The following is a 27,124-nucleotide window of genomic DNA, read 5'->3' on the forward strand; positions in this document are numbered from 1 at the left end:
GCATGTTCCTTTTTGCTTTATCTCATTTGTTGAGTCTGATCTTGGGTCATTTGTAAGGCTTTAATTTGATGTGATGAAAAGTCTATTTTTATATACTCTTATGTAGAATTCAAAGCAGTATTTGAATACTAGAAAAATGTGTTCAATGCATAGGACTTCATTAAATTAAACATAAAATATGTCCTGATATATAAATATTGCCATATGTTGCTTATCGGTATTACAAGCACTAAAAATTACACCTCAATTATCTTTTTTGAACTTCCTTTAACCACTTTGGGGGCTTTTTTCAGCAACATTTTTCTCCTCCAAGTAAGGCTAATTTACATTTCAAACATTGTAAAGTAGGGTGATGAATTTGAATAGAAAACCAAGACTTGCACAAACTATGGCCAAGTAATTTTTGATTAGTTATAAAGCAGAGCAGACTCGCGGCGGATCAACTTGTCTCTGATTTCCGTGTAAGCACAATGGAGGCCTGTGGTCTTGTGATTTGGGGAAGTGAAGCACACAGAAGAAAAAAAAAAAAAAAAGACTTCCGCCCAACGTGGGGCTCGAACCCACGACCCTGAGATTAAGAGTCTCATGCTCTACCGACTGAGCTAGCCGGGCGCTGATGAAACACATCGCCGTTTAGAAATTTCAGCCAAATTAGAGAAAATGACCTGAACTAAACATCATATTTTTTTGTACACACGTTGTACTCGAACGGCTACGTGCAGTTCTCTCCGGTCTGTCTCATACTGCCCTCTGGTGCCATGATGCAAGGAGATAAAATGAACGTGGAATTCTGTTTAAATTGTTGGGAAGTTAAAAAAAAAATTGTTGGGAAGTTAGCTAACAACAGTCTAAACACGTTAGTGTTAAACACACAGCGCCTGGATTTGAACAAAAAACGAATAGAATTGTGTATATATAGGGACTTGCTTCTTTAGACGAATAACACCGCCGATAAAAACTAAATTAAAAAATAAAAATCAATGAAGGTTAAAATTAATTGTCGACGGTTAGCTGTCACAAATGTAAGCGACCATGTGTTAACATGTTTGCTAACCTCTGACCCAAAATTATCCCTCTGAAATTAGAAGAAATTATATTATAATTACAAACAATATATTCTTAACATTAAATACAGAATCAAAAGACTTACTACCTGGCAAGCGACTTTACCTCTGGTTGACCTTTTTCAGATTATACCATCGTTTACCAAATTTAACTTCCGGTCTCTCCGACAATTTCTATTTAAAACTTAAAATGATTTAAGCTTGATTTAAGTAAGAAGTGTATTTAAAATATATTTGTCCTCACCACACCATTACTCCTTTATATAGTGGATTATTTACTTAATAAATCATCTTATGAATTAATTCATATAATATGATAACATATCATCACCATATTAAAGCGTTTTACATTTACATATCCTCAACTACAGTTTAAAAAGAGGAATTTATTTAATTTTTTTAAATAACTGTAATTTAAACAATATTCATAATGTAAATTTACTGGTGTTTACATAAAATAGTGGACACCAAACAGTAAGTGCAGTTATAGGACACAATTTAGGTCAACATATATGAAATGTGTCTGCTGTATCTGTGACTAGCAGTCATTTGAAGGTGTACAGATGTTTTAACTCAGCAGATTGTTTCATATGTTAAAGATGCAAATGCAGAATGAGATGCTTTTTACTTGGGGTCCCACAACATCACAATAATTCGGATTTCTTTAAATATAATGTTAGGCACATAACAATAAAAAAAATCCCTCTGTGACTCTGAGTTCCAAGCATGATTAAGACAGAGTTGAATGCTTGAAAGAGACTGAATATAATCGATTGTATATGATTACATGACTCAAAAGTAAGTATCCAGCTCGGTTTGAAACTGCATACACATACTGAGAGAGTAGGATGACATGGTATGCATCCCTATTGAAACCCGAAGATGATAGCTTTAACACTTACTGCAAAACAAAAGTGTACAAAAATCATCACAAACCATAAAGCACACTGTTGCTTCCACTTATGCCCTCAATAAGTTAGAAATATGCGTTTAATCCCTATCCTGCATAATTTCTACCTATTTATTTTGTCAGATAACCCCACAACGCGCCCCACACAATGACTGTGTGAAAGTTTTCTGCAACCATTTGTCAAATTGTCCACAGAAACATATTCTTTGGCCTACTTTGACTTAAAAAAAAATCTGGTCACACCCCCTGCTGGCTTCCGGGAGTGTAACTAGTCATCACCAGCTGCTATTTTGGTAGACAGTATAATTTTCAAACACGCCAATCATTTAAAATAACAGTAAGTCTTTAATGCATCACCATACGTGGTGATTTAGCATCTCTCTGCCTGCATTTCCTGAAACCTGGAGCGCGCTTACGTGGGGAACGTGAAGGCACCACGGGCCCGGGTTCTCCTTCTACGTCAATGACACTGGGCGGTTCATGAATGGGGTTTCGAAGTGGGAGGGCCCGTCATCTGACTTCAGCGGGCAGCAGGAATAAAGTGGGTGTTGTGCTGTGGTGTTTGGCTCGGTGTGATGCGTCTTCATGTCTGCTACTAAACACACGAGCAGCGGTTCACTGTGCTTGCGGACTACGGCGGAGGGATCGTCCCAGAGCAGAGCGAGCATCCGTCTGTTGAGGCCAGGAGGCCAGCAGCAGTGCAGCAGGGGAAGCTAGCTCCAACCCCGCTTAGACTCAGTGACAGCAGCCCCGGAGTCAGGCAGCCAGGCAGAGTCGGTGAGCCATGGGTTTCCGCAAGAAGAACAAGAGCCCACCGGTGCTGAGCCACGAGTTTGTGATCCAGAATCACGCCGATATGGTGTCGTGCCTGGCCATGATCATCCTCCTTGGCCTGATGTTTGAGGTACAGTGTGACTGGACGAGCTGTTGTACTTAGTCGATTTATGTTAGCTGATGCTAACTCTCGCTAGCTGGGATGACAGCAGCACTCCAGTGACAGGGCGCTAGCGTGTCTTTCTCCTTACCTTCTCATGTGTCTAACTGATTGCCAAAGAAGATGGTAAGGAGGCCCATTGGCACAGCTAACAGGTCATCTTACCACCACTCTAGACTAATGCACTGCCTCTCTCCGGCTTTTGACAACAGGATGGTCAGGAAATATCTGCCTGCGTGCCACACATTTGATTACCAGCCTTTTGATTCGCCACAGCTGACTAGTACCTAGCCATATTTGAAAGGACTAAGATGGATTTCCTTCATCAAACATGTCCACACCCAAACCCTGCTTCCAGACGGGAAATGTCTCTCCACTTTCCAAATCAACTTTTTTTTAATACTCTGTGTGAATATATTGAATTTTATGATTTATTAATTAAAAACATCTTAGCTGAATTTCCCTGATGCACCTATACTGAGTCATTGTGCCAGTGGTGGTGAAGACCCCTGGGAGCCCCTGCAGGCAGCTCCTGGAGGTCTCTAGACCCCAATTATGAGAATAAGTGGAATTCCACATGCTGTAGCTGCTCTGCAGCACTCACTCCTCACATTTCTTCATTTTTCACTGCTGATAACAAAACTGTGAGCTAGATGCATTGGTGCAATTCAGTTGTGAACCTCTGATTGAGGTAAAGTTTACTGCATTGCATCCCAATGAATTCATCAATAATCAAAGTGTTTTCTTGTCATTACAGGTCACAGCAAAGTTTGCCATCATGTTCATCACAGTTCAGTACAACGTAACTCAAGTTCTTGGTGAGCCTATATTATTCTGTCTATTATTGCACCCTTTCACTGTTCTGAGGCCTGTGCTACAAAGTGAGTTCAACATACCCAGGATACATTTCTGTTATCTGGGTTAACTCAGCTTAACGCTGGAAGCCAGGCTAAGCAGTCCCACAAAGCTAGTTATCAACTCTCTAAGTTAACCCAGGGTTTCCCCTGCACAGTCACACGTTGGCAGCATCTGACCAATCACAGCTGTTGATAAGTGTTCTGGCAAAAACTTTTATTTATTTACGCTCTAAAGAAAGATGAAACTAGACGTTGAACACAAAATGCACACTGGAAAAAAACAGCAGTGTGTGAGAAGAAAAGCGCTGTAGACTCACATTGTAAAAGTGTGTTATCAGCACTTTGGTCAGTAAAACTAGAAAGTAGCTGCGCTAATAATAAATATTGGCCCATTCAAAGCCAGGAAAGAAAGCTGGAATAATGACTGTATAATTTAACACGCGTATCAATATAACAGCTCTGTCGTTAAGACAGGTAAGAACCCGATGGATTATAATTGAGTATTTTGTTAAAAATGATGTTTAAAAGAGTTTTAGTTTTGTTCTTTCAGCTGTGGCCTTGATGGTGTTTAACCGTCTGCGTGTAATGAATACATTTGAATTCTGTTTTTAGATTTTTGCTTAGGCAACGTGCAAATTTGGTATCAGTTCTTTTCCATTTTAGGATCTTATGTTGATGCTTATAGAACAATGAAATTGTTTTACTTTTTTTGACACCAATGAGCAAAAAACAATTACCTCTAAGAGCGGAAACTGATGCTCTTCAGGGAAACACAAAGACTTCAGATGCTGTTAAAAAAACTTTAGACTCTCCTGCTATCTGAGCACATAGGTCAAAGGCGTCTTCCAGGAACAGAGTCAGTACATTCTGGAGAATTCATTAGTCAGTAGGTGGTGATTTCATACCTGTTGATCTCTAAACTGAAACTTGACCTGCTCCATAACAGGTTAGCTTCATAGCTGGTTCACTTCCCGGTAAGAAGTGTTCCACCTGTGTGGTACTGAAAAACCAGGGTTAATCCTGAAATTACCTGAATAAAATGAAACACTGCTTTGTAGGTTTTAAGTGCTTCACCTTATTTATGTTTTTTCTTGTTTTTCTTTTTTTGTCCTCTTTGCAGATGAGAAAAGCGACCCAGTCAACCTTTACCAGTATGGCCCTAAAGACGTGGCCACTGTGTTTTTTTACCTTCTTATTGCAGTCATCCTTCATGCCTTGATACAAGAATATATTCTCGACGTGAGTACATTGGCTTGATGCCTGACCTTTTTTCTCCCTCTTTTAAAACGGGCTTGTTTTTGATGTCGTAAATAAAACCAGAACTGTGCTTAACAATAACTCAGGCTCCCCTTTAACAGCTTGTGTACATGCCCTTTTAAAGCAAATCACAATGGCGGAAGGAACCCGTGCGTACAGTACTTTACAATGGTCTTTAGAGTTTCATTTCAAAAGGATCAACGTAGCAGAGTCTCCACTGCCACATGTGTCGCCTCCGTTATGTCCCTATTCTTTTTGTTGGTGATCAAATTCCATCCTTCCGTCCTTGCTTGTGCGTTCATTAAAGCACAGTGACTGAAACAACGCTCATGTTTCTCCTGACAGCTTATGGCTTTGATAATCGTTCTCAGCAGGAGAAAAGAATGTTGTTAGATGTATTTTTACCTCAAAATCTCTTTTGGACAACATGTAACAGATATAACAGAAGGGTAAATTTTTCTGGTTCTTTACTCTTAAAGGATAGAATCGCAATTTTCATACCTCTTAAAACAATAGTCCATGATTTTTAAACGAGTTTCTCCAGTTCATCCTGGCTGTCAGCAGAACCACTCCTAATGCTCTTAAAGTTTATGAACCAGGGACTTTGTCACCCCACTCTGACTCCTGTCTTTACCAGGTAGAGTTAAAAAGTGTCAGCCCAATTTTGTTTTTTAATTTAACACTTAGGTCTGTGGCATTGTGTTCATTAGGTTGTCTGTTTTTACTTTTATTTCAGAAAATGAACAGGAGGTTGCACCTGTCAAAAACCAAGCACAGCAAGTTCAATGAGTCCGGGCAGCTCGCAGCGTTCTATCTGTTCTCCTTCATCTGGGGCTGCAGCATCCTAACAGCGGTACCAGCATCAGAAACCAAGAGGTGCATTGTCTCAGCCTGCATTAGACCTCATCTCATGCAGTGTCTCTCTTTCTCACGCAGGAGGACTTTGCAACAAATCCTACTTTCTTATGGGAGGGTTACCCACATACTCGCATGGTGTAAGTAGTTATACACTCCTCCACATACTATAGACTCATGATTTAAAGCTGAGTGATTAATCTAAAGAAGAACGTACCTTCATGAGATATTTTCATTGAGACTTTTCAGCCCTTTTGTTTTAATAATATGAAAAATTAATCAAGTATTGTACTTGTCTTATTCATCTTCCACAAGGAAGGTGGAGCAAGAGGTGGACTGGCTCCACCTAAGAAAGGGTTGAAATGTAGATGAAATCCTAAATGGAAAACATCGCCACGAGTACTGGTTCACCATCAAAAGTGTAAGGTTGCAAATACGAGCGGCCAAATTGAATTTCCTGTAGGGTAGCTGGGCTTAGCCTTACAGCTAGGGTGAGGATCTCAGACATCTAGAGGAAGCTTAGAGTCCAACCACTCCTCCTCCTGACGTCGAAAGGAGACAGTTGAGGTGGTTCGGGGATCTGGTTAGGATGCCTCCCGAGTGCCCCGTTGTACGTTTTCTGAACATGTTCAACTGGGAGGAGACCAGAACCTGCTCATTATCATTATCTGACTTTCAGTCATATGAAAAGGTTTTTATAGGGCTATATGCAGTCATGGGGAGAAAGTAAGTACACACTATGATCCAGAAGCTTGTAGAAGCACCTTTACCATAAATACTTACAGTAATATGGAGTTTTAACACATGCATTAACGTATAACTGAATGTTCCAGACCAGCCAACTGTCCAAACTTTTCTAGAGGTGTCCACGTTTGTGATAATAAGTTAATTTAAGTTTATTTGATTAGCATTATGTGATTGCTCCTCGCCCTCTTAATTCCTGCAGAAGCAGTAAGGTTGTACTTGGTTAACTTTCCTTTCACATGACTGTATCACGTCTGGCTTGGGAACACCTTGGGTTCCCCCAGGAGGAAATGTGAGGAAGACAACATCATCATGCTCAAAATGCTGAATTTAACCTTTTTCTTCAACTGTTTTCCAATCCTGCTACTGAAGTCTTTCCTGTCTGTCTGTGTCCAACTGGTAAAACAGCAATTCACATGTGAGAGAAGCATTGGACTTGCATACATTTTTAAGGGCGTAGTTATAATTGTTCCTAATGGGTATAAAATTGTGACAAACTCACAACTTATTACATTTTTCAGTTTTTCAGTCTGAGTTAGGGAATGTGATGTAATGCCTAATTAATTATCTGCGTGCCCTACTGCTGTTGACTCCGTGCTGAAAGGTTTTCTTGTCCTCTACACAACCTGTCCTTTGTTTAGTTTTCAGGTCAAGTTCTTCTACATTTGCCAAATTGCGTATTGGCTCCACGCACTTCCTGAGCTGTACTTTCAAAAAGTACGGAAGGTAAGGATGTCTTTCCCGTTTTTTTTCCCCCTTCTTCCTTTTTTTTCCTTCCTAAAACTGATCGAATTCCAATAAAAATACATTTTGGTTTTATGAGTTGGGGATTTTTAAGCTGAGCTGAGTTCCAATAGCAGTTTCAAATTTTGATTTCTCAGACCACAAGACAGAGTTTTACATCGCCTCAGGCCCAAAGAATGAAGGAGCATTTCTGAATCTTTATTTTAATTTGATTCACTGACTGATTTTTCTGAAATTGTCCTGAGTCATGCAGTGATTTGCACCACAGAGACATGTTTGCTATTAATGCAGTGCTCTTTCAAATCTCTGCGTTCTGTTTTATGTGTTTTATTAAGGGTTACATACTTTAAAGATCACTTGCTTGCCAAATTTCTCATTGTCCTTCACAAAGCTTATGTTGTAATCCTAATATATATATATTTACAGAAAACTGTTTGCTTTATGGTTATCTGCTGATGCTAACAAACTCTCATCTGTTTTATTGTTTACAGGAAGACATCCCGCGCCAGCTTTATTACATTTGCCTTTATGTTGTCCACATCACCGGTGCCTATGTCTTAAAGTGAGTGCAATAACAGTTTTATCCCGAGGAAGAAATATAGAAGAAGCATGCATGTTACTCACAAAGGTCAACCAGTTAATTAATTATCAGTTAGTTCTTTATTTGCGGTTGCATTCGAGTGCATAACAGTAAAATTAGTACATTATTATCCAATAAAGAACATTAACTTCCTATCTTACAGTGATCCACTGCTCTGTGTCACATAGTTTTTTTTTAAGTTTGAATTACGTACTGTGCATAGTTGTTCAGTTATCAACCTTTACACTCAGCCATAGTATTTTCTCTGATCATTTTTACACTTTTATTCTTCACCCCTGCAAAGGGGATTGCAGTCATAAGGTTTAATATTTTAAAGAGATCTTTTAAACTGCAGTCTTTTCACTTTGTTCATCTCCTTCAAAACTATTGATCCAAAAATAAAGTAATATGAGGAACTGATGAAAAAGGCATGTTCTTATAGAAAGCTATGTAGGTGCTATCTGTAGGTGACTTTTTAAAAAAAAAAAAAATCATACCCTCATTACTGTCATTGCTCTGCTGCCCTTCTCTGTGTCCTGCCCATACAGCCTTCACCGACTGGGCCTCGTGTTGCTGGTCCCTCACTACCTGGTGGAGCTTCTGTTCCATGCTTCACGCCTCTTCTATTTCAGTGATGAGAACAAGCAAAAAGGGTATGGCTTCTGTGCTGAATTTAGGATTTACTACTTTGTGGGTGGTAACGACCTAATGCCTATTTTTTTTTTTTTTTTTTTTGTTTGTTTCCCTTTGCAGTTTTACTCTGTGGGCGCTACTTTTTGTCATCGCCCGCCTCCTCACCCTCACACTCTCGGTTCTGACATTCGGTTTTGGCCTGCCCCGAACAGAAAACCAGGGCTTTTCCCTAGCTGAAGGCAACTTCAATGTGCTCACCATAAGGTAGGCCCAGCCTGGGATCTGAAGCGTATTGCACCTAGCCAAAATACAGACGGCAATAAACTTAAATTAACAACATCTGCCCCTCAGGATGACTTGTCTGGCAGCTATCTGCCTGACACAGGCCTGGATGATGTGGAAATTCATTAATTTCCAGTTGAAGAAGTGGCGAGAGCACAGCCAGAACCAAGCCTCAAAGAAGAAGGCGGCCAGCCCAAAGAGCAAGCCTCACAAAAGGGAACTCACAAGGGGTGAGTGTGCACTCTTTATTGTTGGGATTCTTTACTGCTCCGTGATGGTCGCTGATGAATATGCCAGTGTGAAATCAAATTGACCGGGACTCTTTCACTTACTTCGTCTTGTTAGGTGGAGCTGCCAATGGAGTTGTCAAATCTGAAGATAAAACCTCACCACGGGCAAGGAAAGCTAAAGCCTCATAGAGCTTCACAGAGGAGGAGGAGAACGAGTGAGGGAGTTCTGACAATGTGACGCTTTGTCTTTACACAGCTTAAAATTATGTGTACTACTCCCCAAAACAAATGTTTAAGCACGCTAGGAAACCTTACATGACTGTCCCTTTTGGGGGGCTGAGACTCCTTTCCAACAAAGTTCAGTGTTACTGTCTGCTAGAAGTGTTTATTATTCATTTGGGTTTGCCAGAGATGTTGACAGGGCAGTTGTGGTTTTGATGCTTTAACAGGATGGATTTAGCTAATCAAGTGTCCTTTTGTGTAACACTAAGATCGCTTGTCGGGTACTTTAAACTGAGTTGCTCTTTGGTAATTTGACACCGAATCAAGTTAACGTCACAGTACCTTAAAAAGCCACCCACTTCAGGGCAACTTAATATAAAGTATTAGCGTACACATCAGCTGTACAGGGTGTCAGTTAGAGTTTGGGCCTTTATTCCGTTTGGGGGGGAAAAAAACACAGGCTATCGCTCGTGTTCCAAAATGTAAAGCCTTTCTTGCTCTACGAGAGAGAATCTTTGATAATCTGCCATTGTCAGGAAAAATCTCTTAAATTATTCACTCCAAAGGAATGTTTGTGCTATTTCCATATTTAGCGTAGCTGCAGTGAGAAAGGTGAAACTTGTACTTAACTCCTTGCCATCATTTAACAGCACCTGCCATTGAAATCCAACACGTTGCAGGATTGAGGCACTGTTATATTTTAGACTGCTTTTATCACTACCCTGGTGATCGGCCTGTTGAGCCCTTTTCAGACATGGGTGATGTAACCTCGCTGGCTTCATCGGTCTGTTTAAGTGATGGCGTTCTGTCGTTCAAACAGGGGTCACTTTTCTGTTGGCGTTTCTCACGGTACGATGGATTGGGAATATGGAAAAATGCAACACAGAGCATTGTTATAATCCTAATCTTATTGCAGATTACAAATGGATTTGGTGAGCTAAAATGTCACCTGTATTCATGTTTTATTCATATTCATGCTGTTGGGATGTTTTTGGGCTGCAGCAGCTCACAAACATGTCTATGTCCCTATGTGATTACATTTAGACTGGTGTTTGAAGTGTGATGGGTAAATGTTATTGGCTTGACTTTTACAGAAATGTCACCAGGAAGCCAACATGGTCCAACATGTCTGAAATGGGCTTTTACAGCTGTTCCTCCAGGTGAACTGACTTACCAAGAGGAAGCTGCACTGTAACCTGTGATGCCGCCACCGTATGCATTCAGTTAAATCTTTACAATGGCATGACTGGAAGTTAGAAGGGGAAAAAGAACAACAATTTGAGGCTGCACTTATGTCTTTTTATATGGTAATGTATGCATGGCGGTTTAAGGCTAAAGACTTTAATGGCTAGTTCTTACCTGTGCTGTTAAGTTTGCATTTCTCTCTCACTCTCACACACACAACACACACACACAAGCATTCAGTGGCCTTTTTACAACTGCTGCAAGAGGTTTGAGTTATTTATTTTTGTCATAAGCTACAGATACTTATTATTTTATATGCTTTGAAAAGCTATAACCAGCAAACACTGCGGTACATAGCAAAACTGCATTTAGTTAATCCAAACAATACAATCTTTCTTCAAGTGTCCTTATAATGTTGGTGGTTTATATCACTGCTTGTGTTCTGTTGTGTTTGCCTTTCTCTCTTTACTTTTGTTTGTTTGTGTTCTTGGGCATCAGGGGACAAGCGTTTCACCACTTACACCATAAGTTGCATCCGAGAGCAATGGGAGGCATGTTTGTATGCTTGTGCACTTACTCGTGTGCGTGCAATATTGTTTTGCCTACTGTGTATGTTTGTGAATTAACAGGGCCTGAATGATGTTGATGCTGATGATGGTCTCAGAGCATGAAATTTGACAATCTGTTCATTGATTCCTGCCCTTTGGTTGTATTTTCACAGTAATATCCTGTTCTTTGATTCTCTTTGGGTCTTTCTCGGTTCCCGGCACCCTTCTGTGTGCAAAAACACCGAGTTGTGGGTTAGGTGTATGTTCTGTAGGCTTTCGGTTACTAAATGCTTATGTGTTTAACGTCTCCGCCTCTCAGATGTTCTATCCTGTGTGAGAGAGATTCTCTGATTGCCAAATGCGGCACATTTTTTGTCCTCCTTTCTTCACCTTTTCAGTGATCCTGACATTGCTACGGAGCACATGTATTGTATTGCCGGTCAAACTCTTTCCTCTTATGGACCAAGTCCTGCTCTACTACTAAACCACTGTGCATGCGAAGCTCTGTACAGAAAAGACTGTCTGCACACAGCTGGAGTCTGGAGTCTAGAGCAGGGAGGAGGTGAAGATGCCATTCATTTCGCACTCCCTTTAGCACTCCTTAGTGGGACTTGGGCTGTCTTTTAAAGCCTGTAGTCTGTGTATAGCAGTGTCAAAGGAGGGAAGGAAGAGCGGAGGACTTATGTACCAGCCTGTTATTAAACTGTCTCAGATGTAAAAGATACAAAAAAAACAAACAAACTGACTTAACCCTACACTGTACTAATGTATGTATCAGATTTTTAAGCTATTTTTATAGAGGGAAACTGTTGAAATTCACTGTTCAGTACACACGTAAATATTTGATTTGCATCTATGTTATGAATTGTTTTTGTTTGTTTTTATATACTAAAGAACTGTTTGCCGAACTGTTAGTGTGGGTATACATAGTGATATGAGTGTAAATTTTACTTAGCCTAATGGTTTATATAACTTCATGGCCTTACTAGAGCAAAGTGAACTCGGTTGTATAACACTACGCTGCAGAAATGCATTGCAGCTTTCACAACATGCATATTTAACACTGTCATAATGTCATCCACACGTTAGGATTTTTTATTTTCTCCATTTTGTTTGTGTCATCCTGACAGGTAAGAGGCCTGTTTTTAAAGCTAGCAGTGCAGAGTGAAAGCATCTGTGGCCTTTTCTTGCTCATCAGATGTCTCACTGTGCAACAATCAGGCCCTGAATCATGAGCCACACCGCGGTTGGAAGGCTCCTTCGCTTTGAGACATAATAGCTTGTATAATCCCACGGAAATAAGCTTTTTTTTTTTTTTTTTTTTTGCATCATTGTGCAAAAAATGAATTATGGACCATAACACTGCTCACTTAAGGCTGTTTCTGCATTGATTCTGTTTGGTGAATTATAAATTGGACTTAAAAATCTGTGCATTTTGCCATTGTTGAAAATCAAGACTACAATGTAAAGCTGTATGAATAGCCTCTAGGTGGCAACCATCATTAACGCATTTGAACATGAAATCGCTTTTAAGAGGGGAAAAAGAAAGAAAACGGGGAAAAAACCTACAAAGAAAACCCACACGATGTTTATTGTATTTTACTCATTTTGCATTGTCCTTATTTGTTTTTCTTTTGCTGCTTATTTATAGATGTTGCAATTTTTTTTTTTCTTTTAAAATATGTTATCAGCTTTGATGGTATATATTTATGCAAATTCTTGTGAGTTCTGATCATTTTTCTTGCCACTTTTTTTTTTTTTTTTTTTTTTTTTTTTTAAATTTCATGTTTTCAATAAAGCTCCTGTTAAAAAAAACAAAAAAAACAACTTTTTTTTTAACATCCCGCCTGCAGGTTAAATAGTAGACCTGTCTCCATGGAAACCTTATGAAAAAGACATGCAAACTATACTGCCGTTTTAAAGTGCCCTATAAATTATGAGCGCTACAGATAATTATCCTTATCAGAGGTGAAACAGCAAAGAAAATGTCCTTCATAGAGCAATGATAGTGCACTTTCATTATCTCACCTCCTGCTCATTACATCTTTCCACCTATTGCACTTAAGGATATATTTGTGGGCCTGTTTAAAATTAAACCTTTTTAATTCACACTATCCGTTGGGGACGGTGTCAGCAGATATGAGGAAATATTGACCAAATCGTACTCCTTGGCTAATTACCACAAGGGGGCAATGCTGAGCTTTTAGCCTGAGGGACAGGAACGGTCTGCTGGGATGTGGCTGCACACAGACCTGCATTAATAAATCACCAGTAAGAATAAGGACAGACACAGGCTTCTCACACAATATGTACTACAAACCATTTAAGTCAGACTTTGATGGGAAATGAAATGAATCAAACCGCAGATCGCACATTTGTTTATCCAAACAGCTCATGTTTTGCATGTCCACCACTACACGGTCAATTAATATTTACATCCATGGTTGGTAAAGAATGAGCATGACACGGGAAAGAGACACCTGCAGCTCACTGCTAATGTGTTGTGTTGTGTCAGACTAATGGGTTTTCTCTGGAAAATCAGACAGCATGATGGATCAGTGGGAACCAGAGAGGTAGTGCTGGAGCTCTGCAGGGTCAGCACAAGGACAGGAGTTCACTCACATGCTCTCCATCATGCACGTACGCACACTGATGGCTGTATCTCCAGCACAAATACATGACCTGAACTTTCTGAGGTTGTGCTTTAAAAGCAGACTTGCAGAAAGAGTCCAGCTGTAAGGTCCAGCTAAGACGAGGAATAAAAAATCACTATCCCCCTCTTTTTTTTTTTTTATTTCCTTCCCTTCACCCAATGAGGTTAAATCTGTCACTGAATCGTCAGTATTATGTGTAATTTCCATATAAATTAGCTTCATTAAAATGGGAGTACTTTCTTATTTAACGAAGCTCATTTGAAATTCTGTATTTAATAAGACATGTAATCCCAGACTTGCAGACTAATTGCCAACAATTAGCAGGACAGGAGCATGTATGTGTGTGTGTGTGCACGTGTGTGTGTGGGGTAATCTCTTGCAAGCATTGTGTTTCTTCAGTGTTATTTTCATTGATTGTCTAAAATGAGCAAAATTGGGCAGCAGCTGCTCTACCAGTTCGGTTTTGGTCGGTGGAGATCTAAGAAACTCATGACCTCATTGTTACTTGTGGGTGAGGTGAGTAAACGAGCATATGTAGACCGATGAAGGACAGAATGTAGATGGGGTGGAAACATCTGGAGGGATCTGAGAGGTAGGAATGTAAAGCAAATGGGAGCAGAGACAGAACTGTAAGGGAAAAAGAGATCAGTGCTATGATTTTCAGTACAGTGGCCATTCGAGGGACCAAATACAAGTTTGAGAATTGTCCTAGATTTTCCAGATGAGCCGAGGAAAAGTGAAACAAACAGTTTATTTCTAATAAGCTTGAAAGTCAGTCACCTTTATTCCTCAGCACAGCCAGAACTGTCTTTGCCAAGCTTGCTTGTAATTTCTTTAAGTTGTCTTCAGGAACAGTTCTCCAGGCTTCTTAAAGGACATTAAATGTTGAGTGCCTTTTGTTCCCTATTTGTCAGCACGATCTCAGACTGCATCAGTAATGTTGAGGTCTGAGCTCTGGGAAGGCCAATCCATGATTGATCATGTTCCATTGTGTTTTTCTATCTAGGTGTGCTTTTGCTGCATTGACAGTATGTTTGGGATCTATTGTCCTAACTATTGCCACTAATTTTCAGTCCAGTTCTTGTGTATTTTGGCATCAGCCTCCTTATTTCCCTTCCTTAAAAATGACTTCTTGACAGCTGCCCTTCCACTGAGCCCATTTCTGATGGGGCACAGATGGATCAACTAAAAGGCCTGAAGCATCTCTCTGGTCCTGTGTGAGGTCTTTGCTGTGTTTTCCCCCAACTTATCATGGAAATTACTTTCAGATACTTTTCATCTGCTATAGATAGTTTTTTCTGTGCCTGCTATCTTTTCTTTTATCCTGAGTTTATTCAGTTTTTCCAATATTTTATGGACACACTGCACACCATGCTGAAATATGTCAAGCTTTCAGCCAATGCCTCTTTGGGAATCAAATGATTGCAGCAAGAATGCTATTTTATTCGTCTCAAACTGTGTTGTCTTTATTGTTTTTGTAGGTCTAACTAAAGAAATGGGAACAAAAAAAAAAATAGCCCATCCATACATCCATTTTCTACTGCTTATCCAGATTTAGAGAAGCACTTTCTTCACCCTGGCCACTTCTTCCAGCTCTTCCAGGTGGACGCTGATTCATTTACAATTCACCCAAGACATGTAATCTCTCCAGCAAGTCCTTGGTCTGTCCTGGGGCCTCCTAGGACATCCCCAAAATACCTCACCTGGGAGGAGTCCAGGAGACATCCTTGTCAGATGCCCGAAACACCTCAACTGGCTGTGTTCAAAAAAAGCAGCCTATGTCCAAAGGAAAACTTTGAAAGACCTTCAGAAAGTCCAGAAAAATATTCCTCAAGCCTGCAAAGTTAGAAGAAAGTGTAACTCTTTGAAGGCAAAAGATGAAGAAATGAATGGTGGCTCAAGATTTTGCACAGTACTGTTTATTTTCATGCAAAGACTCTTTGTCCACCATGAGCAGCTATTAAGTGTATGTTTGTGTATTTTATGTGTGACAGTGTCTGTTGTTTCGCTTTAATCAGGCGAGTCTGTTTAGAAGAAATAATGATTTAGTGAAAGCCTTCTTAATGTGAAATTGAAATGCAGAAAGCCAAACAAAACCACAAAAACATTAAAGAGCTATAAGTCTAAACATTACTGCTTGTGTAGAGAAGTTCATTAATGGCAAAAATGAGGGAAAGGGAATGGAAGAAATTACTTGTACATGGAAATCAGTTATCAAGTGAAGATCTGAAGACGCACCAGTGCAAAAAGTTTCAGTGGGCAGTGGATTGGTAGTATTTTTTTCTTTCTATTTTTTAATAAATTAAGTAAGTTTTATTGTTACTTTTTTGTTTGTTTTTTGTAAATCTAAGGATCTTTTTCTGTGAGAAAGTAGCTTCTGCTTGCAGTGACCTAACATTCTAAATATATATTGTAAGTTGCATGACTACAAGTTAAAAACAAGTGATAACCACAGAGATATTTCTCCTGCATCACGAGAGTTTCGGCCCCTTAGTAGCAGTGATCTTACAAGACCTTCCAACAATTCATAATAGTAAAATGAAAATAGGAGAAAATATAATAAAAGGACAGAAGTAGAAGAGTGGGAAGCTGCAATAATGTCCCCCAGGAGCTAGAGGCAGAGAGGGATAGATCCAGGAGATCAGGGCCATCAGAGCAAACCAAACATGACATATCAGCACAAACACCTCATATCAACTGTCAAGCACAGTGGTGGACGGGTAATAATTTGGGTTTGTTTTGCAGACACTGGATTGGATACTTGGCTTGGCTGAAATTGGGTCATGCAACAGGACAATGATCCCAAACAGCAGCAGCAGATCTCCATCAGAATGGCTGAGAAAGAAAGAAAAGTGCTGCAATGATCCAAAGTCCAGATCTCAACCTGAATGAAGTGCCACAGCAGAATCAACAAACAACTGCCAACCTCAATGAACTGAAACAACGTCATAACGAAAAATGGGCCAAAATTCCTCCACAATGATGTGACAGACTAATGAGGTCATGCAGAAAATGATTGCTTCAAGTTCTTGCTGTTAAAGGTGGTTCTACAAGCTACTGAATCATGGGGTGTTAGTTTTTTAGACACTGCTTTTCCATTTTGTTTTTTCTTAAATAAATAATGAGACAGTGTAACACACACACTTTTCTCTGTATGTATTATTGTAGGGTCTACCTTACAATATCAAGTGCGTTGAGGTGACAATTTAAATTGAATTGAAGTACATTATTATTTCTTTATGGAAAGGGGGGGGGGGTACTTTACTTCTTCTTCTTACTTCTTCTTCTTCTTCTTCTTTTACAGATCTGTATCTCTGATCAGTTGCAAGCAGGTTCAGAAATAATTTGATCTGATAATATCAAAATACCAAATAGTCTAACTGGTAGTCTTGGTATTCTGTTGCACACTCGAACCATTCTCAAGCTGACTATTAGGTAAGATCCTGGGCATAACGTGGCCCAGACACATTCACATTTAGAACCAGAAGTTTGCATTTATATCAGATTCTCTCAATGGGTTTACTCACCAGAATAAAGCAATGTCTAACTCAACTTTGGTGAAGCTGGACATAAAATTTTGCACAACTACTTAACCACACTTAAGCCTTCTCGACAGAGCTTGCCTTGTGGAAATAGAAGAAGTCCAACGAAAAGCAAGCTACTGTTGCTCATCAGCATTAAAGAATAAAGTTCTCCACAAAAGGGCAATGTTGTGCAAACAATGTTGTCAGGCTTTTAAATAAACACTATGAACTTATTTTCTCATTTTAAAACGGAACAAACAAGCTAGGTAGCTTTGACTGCACTTCAAAACCTTTTCAGTAATGATGAGAGAGCTATTAGAATTGACTGACTGAGCAGGTCACCGACTAAAACAGGCCTACAGCAGCACTGTGAATTTTCTAAAAATTTGTCCAGATGAATGTTGCATGCATTTGTTAATGACCTAACAGATGTGCGCCAACAGTAAGTCCAAATATATCCAAAAATCTTTTTCTTCTCCTCAGGTTCCCCAAAGTTCAGACCCTGTCAACACTGCAGGGGAAAATTTGGAGAGTGCATGGTGAGTGCACTAAGGATTTTTGTGCATTAGACTTATTGCACACTTCCAAATCTACGCGCGTATTCTCTCAAACCTGACATTTTGATTTCTTGTAGGCTTACCTAATAATTTTGTAGCTAATAAACTATCCTAAACATGGCCAGTTTGTACTACTGTGCACAACGACAGGCAGTGGGACCAGTACCAGGGGCAATGTGAGTATGATTTATAAATGCACTCTACAGATTGTGTGCGCATGAAGCTTGGAATCAACAAACTGCACATCTGGAACATGAATCCCTATAAATCTGCATGTGTGTGCATGCCCAGGAGGCAAATGGGACGGCTGACAGCACTAGCAGGGACACGTATTCCTTCATTTCCTGACCCCTCTCTGTAATGCCCAATTTAGGTACAACTGTGGTAAAAAAAACCAAAAAAAAAACAAACAAACTGGGATTTTGTTTTTCGAAACAGCAACTTCACTGTCCCTCGAGGCTTTCAAGCTAGTGATCCAACAATTCCCTCCTTTTTTGCTCTGTCTGTTCAGTTGTGTTGTATTGATTTTGCATTGTATGACGCTGAGCTATATTTCACAAACAGAAGTGGACACAGAGGGTAATAGCTACAGGGGATTTGGCCATATGGTGGTATGACAAACTAATTATTTAGCACAGCTCCACCTTTAGCTTCTCTGCTGCATTTGCTGACAGATCTTCTCATCTCCTCTTTTTCCATGTCCTAGATCTAAACCCCCAATGTGTTGAATACATTTCAATACGTTACATATACTGCTGTCATTTGAGTGGCAATATAGAGGTGAGGTAAGTCCAACTGCAGCTTTCTGGCATGTCTGCAAACTCCTGCAGGCTCCAGCTGTGAACCATCTTCCTGTGAGATGACGGTGCTCATCACTGGACCACGTTGCTGAGCTACTTTCTTGAATAATCTTTAAATACATAAAGACAATGCCTAGAAATTTTTGAGATCAAGTTGATGGCTTCAAATACCCGTTTTTGTCTTAACAGCTTGAAACTAAGTCTGTTGATAGACATGAGAAGTCAATTAATCGACCAGCTGCTTTAGTGCCACATACAAATGTAACAGTATTTTCTGCATATGGATTGTCTCTTTTCCCTCTCTCTGGAGGGTGTGTGCGTGTGTGTGTGTGTGTGTGTGTGTGTGTGTGTGTGTGTGTGTGTGTGTGTGTGTGTGTGTGTGTGTGCGTGTGTGTGTGCGTGTGCGTGTGCGTGCTGGGAGCTGTTCCACTACCCTCCTGAAGCCTCCTCCCTACCTGTTTGGAATTTTAAACAGCTTCCCTGTTGCTCTCACCTTCCCACAACTCTCTCTGCAGTCTTTTAAATTCTCTCGGAGAAAATGTCTCCATAATAATCTGCATGCCAGTAAATAAAGCATTATCATCTTCAGCCCATGTTTTAACCATCTAATGGAGTGCTACTGTGCACTAAGTATGTTTTATTATCTTCGAAGATTCAAGGAGGTCAAGTCGCATAGTAAGAGTCAGTTCAACATTATGGTGCTGCTGCTGCTGCTGCTGCTGCTGCTGTGTGTGTGTGTTTCCTATTTCATTTTCTACTCATTTCCATATTATTTTAGCCTCAGGCAACCTTATGAAAATTTCCAAATGATAGTAAGTACCATAATAATGTGGCTTTAAATATTATGGAACTACAACCTGAAGTCAGCCGCCATAGAAAAAACAATTCTCCACTCTATCAGGAGCAGACTTAATGAATTGAAGTGTTTCACTTCAAAACACAGAAATGTCCATTTGCAAGCGTAGCCAATATTCTCAGAGGTATTCAGCAGTTCACTAAATATATTTAAGTGAAATTATTTGTAAGCAAAAGTCTGAAATAATGTCCAACAGTTGTTCTATTAAAGCCCATTAAGTTTGACATTTTCAAACAGATGCTTATTCACAATACATTTGACAAGCGGAGGAGGATGGATGGATGGTTGGATGAATTTTATCAGTGGATTTCTCTGCTTTAGCCCTTTTCTTAATATTTCTGCTCCCCATTATCTAGAGTGCACAGTAGTTTTTTTTTGTATATTTCCTACCTTCAGGAAGCCAAAATTGGCCCATTGAATAAAATCTTGCTATTTGTAGTTTGAGAGACAGTAACAAGAACATTGTTATTCTTTTAACCAACTAAAAAAGTTTACAAAGTATCAATCCTTAAAAATACAATTATCTTCATTATGAAATTATTATCCACTAAGTATGCGTATGTAAAGGTTCTAAAAGCTTCACAATGGATTTTAATACAAGAGAGCAGCTCTGTGGCAACACATTAAGAAGCTCACAGTGACAACGCTAAAATGCAGCTATGATAGCAGGTATCATTTTCGCCATTTTAGTTTAATGTGACAGCTAATTAGCACTAATTTCAAAATAAAGCTGAGGTTTTGTAGGAATGACACAGACCAAATAAAAATTGAAAACACCAGCAGCACCAGATGAAGCTTTGAGCAAGCACCGATGTGATTACAGCTCATACTGACGTGGATTTAAGCCATATCTAATGACGAGCCATTAACTCTAGAGATATTAAACAAATTAGGTCAATATTTGTGAAATCTTGATTTCTCAGTCAAAAAAGTGTTTATAAAGACTGTGTTTTGGAAGATTAATAGTGAAAAAGGCTTCAGAGTAAAGTTGTAGTACACATTCGGCTGGGGTGGGGACTTCTGTTGAGTTATTTCTCCTTCTGCAAGATGAAGTTTCAGACATGTGTCTGAATTGTATCCAGTTTAACAGTGGGCAATAATTTTATCAAACATTATGCACAACTGTGCAATGACCTCATGATCTCATTTCCTCTAAATTTTTTGCTTTGAAGATGAGGAGCATGTCTGCCATCACTCCCAGTCAGTTGCCATCCTTAAAGTGACTTTGGTGCATCAAAATGGCAACAAAGCAGCAATAAGACAGAGTCAGTGTGATATGAGTTTTCGATTGAACGATGTCAAGATGACAATTAAAATTGCAATCTGTTTGTTATAATGCAGGAATTAACTGTTATAAATCACTAAAAATCACCAATCTGTTGCCATCTGTTGCAAATCTGGTGCCATCTACATACACAGAAATTCACATTAGCATTCAGAATCCAGCCAAAACCTCATAGATTTGAAATGGAAATTCCAACAAGCAGTGATGTAGCTGCTGTCAGGTGGCGATTTCATTGCACCTTGGTTTCATACGGGAATAAAACCAGATAACAACCAATTTGAGTCGAGTTCCCGACTGCAAAAAGATGCGTTGCACTCATCAATGCAGAATGACTCTGATTAATTACAACATGTTTGGCAATCTGTCTGCATTTATAAATTACTCAGCAATCTTTGCCAATCTGTCTGAGAGTGACTGCAGTCATTCCAAGTTGGGCAGTGCTTGCTTAGAAACAGGTTGCCTTTTGCAATTGCCTTGCAGTTGAAAGTGGTGGCTGCAACTACAGGGAGTGCAGAATTATTAGGCAAGTTGTATTTTTGAGGAATAATTTTATTATTGAACAACAACCATGTTCTCAATGAACCCAAAAAACTCATTAATATCAAAGCTGAATGTTTTTGGAAGTAGTTTTTAGTTTGTTTTTAGTTTTAGCTATTTTAGGGGGATATCTGTGTGTGCAGGTGACTATTACTGTGCATAATTATTAGGCAACTTAACAAAAAACAAATATATACCCATTTCAATTATTTATTTTTACCAGTGAAACCAATATAACATCTCCACATTCACAAATATACATTTCTGACATTCAAAAACAAAAACAAAAACAAATCAGCGACCAATATAGCCACCTTTCTTTGCAAGGACACTCAAAAGCCTGCCATCCATGGATTCTGTCAGTGTTTTGATCTGTTCACCATCAACATTGCGTGCAGCAGCAACCACAGCCTCCCAGACACTGTTCAGAGAGGTGTACTGTTTTCCCTCCTTGTAAATCTCACATTTGATGATGGACCACAGGTTCTCAATGGGGTTCAGATCAGGTGAACAAGGAGGCCATGTCATTAGTTTTTCTTCTTTTATACCCTTTCTTGCCAGCCACGCTGTGGAGTACTTGGACGCGTGTGATGGAGCATTGTCCTGCATGAAAATCATGTTTTTCTTGAAGGATGCAGACTTCTTCCTGTACCACTGCTTGAAGAAGGTGTCTTCCAGAAACTGGCAGTAGGACTGGGAGTTGAGCTTGACTCCATCCTCAACCCGAAAAGGCCCCACAAGCTCATCTTTGATGATACCAGCCCAAACCAGTACTCCACCTCCACCTTGCTGGCGTCTGAGTCGGACTGGAGCTCTCTGCCCTTTACCAATCCAGCCACGGGCCCATCCATCTGGCCCATCAAGACTCACTCTCATTTCATCAGTCCATAAAACCTTAGAAAAATCAGTCTTGAGATATTTCTTGGCCCAGTCTTGACGTTTCAGCTTGTGTGTCTTGTTCAGTGGTGGTCGTCTTTCAGCCTTTCTTACCTTGGCCATGTCTCTGAGTATTGCACACCTTGTGCTTTTGGGCACTCCAGTGATGTTGCAGCTCTGAAATATGGCCAAACTGGTGGCAAGTGGCATCTTGGCAGCTGCACGCTTGACTTTTCTCAGTTCATGGGCAGTTATTTTGCGCCTTGGTTTTTCCACACGCTTCTTGCGACCCTGTTGACTATTTTGAATGAAACGCTTGATTGTTTGATGATCACGCTTCAGAAGCTTTGCAATTTTGAGACTGCTGCATCCCTCTGCAAGATATCTCACTATTTTTGACTTTTCTGAGCCTGTCAAGTCCTTCTTTTGACCCATTTTGCCAAAGGAAAGGACGTTGCCTAATAATTATGCACACCTGATATAGGGTGTTGATGTCATTAGACCACACCCCTTCTCATTACAGAGATGCACATCACCTAATATGCTTAATTGGTAGTAGGCTTTCGAGCCTATACATAATATGACAGTGAAAAAAAATCCATGCAATCACTGGTCAATCTCTAGTATGACTGAAAAAAACAATTAAAATTATTATTGCATGTGGTATGGAAGGTAATGATGATGATAGTGCTAATTTTTTTTTTTGCTTTAACCTCTGTTTGTAGTTTTTAAATAGCTTATGTAGTTTTTTTTTCTATTCAACCTCTTAACTGCTTTAATTTTTACGCCAGCTGTTTTTGGTTCTGTACACTCTGCCACTGCACCAAGTCTAACTTTTACTAAATAAAAAAAAGAGGCTTAAGTTTCTGTGTGTGTGTGTGCGCGCATGTTTGTGTGTCGCTCTAGGAGTGAATAGACGTGAAGCGCACACATTTATTTGACAGTTTTTATGTGATGGGCAGCTGATTTGTGGGTAGAAAGCTGTAGCTTTTCCTAATAAATGATGCTATGATAATAACACATCTCACCATTTTCTTATTTTCCTCCATGTATGCCCACCCTTCTTCACTCATCCCAGTCAAACCATTGTAGTTCCACCTTATTTTCACTCCCTCGAGGATTCTTTGCGCTTCAACACTTCCTCTCCTCCATCCGCCACACTGTTTTTTTCTACTTTGTGTGTGTTTTACACCTTTAGGTTTTCTAGCTATCCTTCCCTTCAGGCAATATGGACCATTCATCATTATCTGTGAACTTGTCTCTCTGTCTCCTTAAACTTCCTTAAACTAAACTCTTCTATCTCATCATCTTGGCTCACTTCTCTCTCACCTTCCTCTCTTCTACCCCTTCCATTCACACTGTCAGTGACACTTAGTGTTAGTGTTGTGTGTGTGTGTGTGTGTGTGTGTGTGTGTGTGTGTGTGTGTGTGTGTGTGTGTGTGTGTGTGTGTGTGTGTGTGTGTGTGTGTGTGTGTGTGTGTGTGTGTGTGTGTGTATCTGTCCATCTATCTGTGGTCTTGTCTGCCTAGTATTATCATGATGACGGATTTTGGTGCTATCTGTGCCTGAATTGTCTATCTTGGCAGCAGTCGGGGTGCTGTGTTGACATGTCCCAGTTCATAGGCCACCCGGCTCAGATGTCACTGCTCCGCACTGACCCTGCCAGCTCGCATATGGAGCCTGCATATGGGGCCTCATCTATAAGAAATAGGTGCCCTGAAGGAGCTGCAGTCCCTCCAGCGACGCAAACCCAGTTCATGGAGGCCAGCTCTTCCAAAAGGGCCGTAGGATATAAAGTGACATTTCAGCATTTGTTTACAGGATACTGCAACAATCTGTAACACATACAGAGTGCTGTGAAAAAGTATTTGCCTGCTTTCTGATTTCTTTTTCTCTTTTTTTGGCACATTTTTCACACATTTGGGATCAACAAACAAATTTTAATATTAGTCAAAGATACCCTGAGGACATACAAAATGCCGTTTTAAAATATTGATTTTGTTTATTAAGGGCAAAAGGCATTCAATTCTACCTGGTCTTATATGAAAAAATAATAGCCCGCCTTTGTTAAATCATGAATTACCGTAGGTCTGATTACTGCCAGACTTGTTGAATCATGAAATCACTTACACAGAGCTTGTCTGACGAAGTGAAGCAGGCAAAAGATCCGAAGAAGCAACAGATCAAGCCACAATCTAAAGAAACCCACAAACATAGCCACTTCTGAGGCTTCGGGTCTCCAGTGCCATAATCCACAAATTGAGAAAACTTGGAACAGTGGTGAACCTTTCTAGGAGAGGCCAGCCTACAAAGGTTACTTCAAGAGTGCATCGACGACTCATCCAGGAGGTCAGAACTGCATCTAAAGAACTGCAGGATTACCTCAGTTAAGTTCAGAGTTGATGATTCAACAATAAGAAAGAGACTGGCAAACAACATTGTGATGATCCCGAAGACATTTAGGAAAATATTTTGTAGTCTGGTTTGTGTTCTGTTACATTTGATGTAAAACTAACACAGCATTTCAGAAAAAGAACATATTTTTCCCTCTTAATAAATGACATCGTCATTTAAAACTGCCTTTTGTATTCACTTGGGTTATCTTTGTCTAAAATTTAAATTTGGTCTGATGACCTGAAACATTCAAGTGTGACAAATAAGCAACAAACAAAGAAATCAGAAATGGGGTAAATAAGTTTTCCTAACATAATGCATTATTTACAGCAAGCAGAGCAGAGTTAATACTTTTATTAGCATTAACCCTGTGAGCTAATATTAGAATATATCATTTGATCTAATGATTAATCTATTCACACAGAAATTTGAGTAAAAAAATCCAGGATCTGCAATATGTTACATGAACCGATGACATACACATTACCACGTGAGATACTATGATTACTCATACTCTCACATTACATATTACTCAGACCTGTACACGCTATTATACAAAAGATACTATTATTTTGGAAATAATTGGGCTCAGGGGTTGTTTTGCTGGTTAGTTCTGGAAAATTAGGACTGAAAAATAACTGAAATAATCTTGATTGACAGAAACTCAATAGTTTATGATGAGAGATTTAGTTGCCGTGCTCAACCCATGTGTATGGTTGTTTTGTCCACAAATTATACATTTTTTATAAATGTTTTCTTGGAAAAACTTTTTAGAACTGCCTCAGATCTCTCTGGGAAATGGTAAAAGAAAAAATCTTTAGTATATTATAACAATCAATCCACCGCTTCCCATGGCTGCTTATCGAGCGTAGAGTTTGGAGTCCATCCCAGCTGACCTTGGGCAAAAAGGTATAGGCTGATCACGTCATAGTCCACCACAGGGCAAACACACACAGACAGATAACCACACACTCTAATACACACGTAAAGCAATTACGAATCACCAAATAACCTAGCATAGATGTTTTTGGATTGTGGGAGGAGACCCACTCAGGCACAGGCAGAGCCTGCAAGCTCCACACAGAAAGTCTTAATAATTTATTTTGATATAATTCACTACTGACAAAATCCATTAAACAACCCTGACACTGATGCCCTGTCATCCTCATTGGATGTAATTTTTTGGCATTGAAACATGTAAACATCCACTTACATCTTCCTTCTTCTTCTTCTTCTCCTTTTGAACTCCCTCTTATCTGTAAGTCCTGTGAAACAACATCAGAAAAGCGTACCTTTTCTGGCTTCAGCCGTGGACACGTGTTTTAATTTTTTTTCAGTCAGTCGGTCATTCTCAGGTCAAGTGCCAGAAAACTTAATTCCTCAGTATGCTGTTAATATCTGCATGTGAAGTTAAAGTGAATGTATATCACAAACGCAGGCATCAGAACAAAATGAGCTGGTGCTCACGTGTCGCAACTCACAGCAACTCCGCACTTTACTTGTTCTGTGAAAAAAGTAAAACTGGGAGGTAACTTTTAGAAATGTCAATGTTTTATAGATGTGCGAGCTATAACTAACATCTTAGTGACACAGATATTTGGGAGTTTAAATAAATATCTTTTCTTTTAAATGCTTAAGAATCACGACAACATTATACACTGTGCAGGAAATCTACAAACTGCGCACTGGGTCACTCCCTAGGTTATCTTGAACTTGAATATATCTTTGGCACGTTTCTGCTGCAGCTTAGCTGTTTATTCTTTTTTTTTCATCTGTCTACTCACATTTTCACCAATACTAATAAACACATCAATCTCACTAATATCTATTAAGCCCTAAAGTGAGCACACTTTGACAGTTTTACTTCCTTTCTCTGGAAATTATTGTCTGCTAGTTGTTACCAGCTGGTCCACAAAGAAAAGCACACACCTGGTTTAGATTTTAAAATTGGACACATGTCTCTATGGCCAAAGCCTTAATAAAAAGCATGTGTAATAAATGTTAGGCTACCACGTTTGATCCCAAAATGAGAAAAATACAAATATCATAACTTATAAGAGGTTATCATGATCTCATGATCTCATGAAGACAAAACTTTGTGGTTCATAAATCTGACAAATTCTTTAACAGCTGTTGATAAATCACTGCCCCCCCCCCCCCCCCCCCCTCAAAAAAAGAGTCATAAGACAGAGCTGAGAGACTGTGATAGGAGAATGAACAATTTTATGTTAGCTTAGTTTCATATTAAAGTCACAAGCCATAATACTGTTAGGACACCTGGCATAAAAAAGTTGTATAAAGTTGTATATATAGCCAAAGTAAAGTTTGTACATTTATTTATTTTTTTATGTTTCTGCAAGAAGTTCTTTAAACGGAATTATATTCTAATGCTAAAATATAATCCATTTTCAAATATACTGCTTTATTTATTTTTTTATTATTGATAAAGTTGCAGTTATTTACTTGTTATCCTGAAGAAACAACACCAAAAAAAGTTTTAATGGTTGAACGTCAGACTGGAGAGCTGCCCAGGGTGTGCCCCGCCTCCCGGCCTACCGTAGATGGGATAGGCTCAGTATTTATACAACATTGTAGG

The 27,124-nt window shown here is 39.5% G+C and overlaps 1 protein-coding gene and 1 non-coding gene across 2 annotated transcripts; one reads left to right on the forward strand and one right to left on the reverse strand.

The window, feature by feature from the left end:
* Positions 1-539: 539 nt before the first annotated feature.
* trnak-cuu lies at positions 540-612 on the reverse strand. Its single transcript has one exon. It is a non-coding gene; the product is annotated as a tRNA-Lys (tRNA).
* A 1,826-nt stretch (positions 613-2,438) lies between these two features.
* Positions 2,439-12,602, forward strand: zgc:113278 (uncharacterized protein LOC541528 homolog). The gene is made up of 11 exons (XM_040007973.1): positions 2,439-2,878; positions 3,666-3,726; positions 4,886-5,004; positions 5,759-5,875; positions 5,959-6,017; positions 7,263-7,347; positions 7,857-7,927; positions 8,494-8,598; positions 8,699-8,842; positions 8,930-9,090; positions 9,206-12,602. Exons 1-11 carry the CDS (start codon positions 2,759-2,761, stop codon positions 9,277-9,279), a joined length of 1,116 nt encoding a protein of 371 aa, XP_039863907.1. The 5' UTR covers positions 2,439-2,758; the 3' UTR covers positions 9,280-12,602.
* Positions 12,603-27,124: the final 14,522 nt, after the last annotated feature.

The sequence above is a fragment of the Simochromis diagramma genome, unplaced genomic scaffold (genome assembly GCF_900408965.1).
Source record: "Simochromis diagramma unplaced genomic scaffold, fSimDia1.1 OVJJ01000545.1, whole genome shotgun sequence".
Classification (NCBI taxonomy): Eukaryota; Metazoa; Chordata; class Actinopteri; order Cichliformes; family Cichlidae; genus Simochromis; species Simochromis diagramma.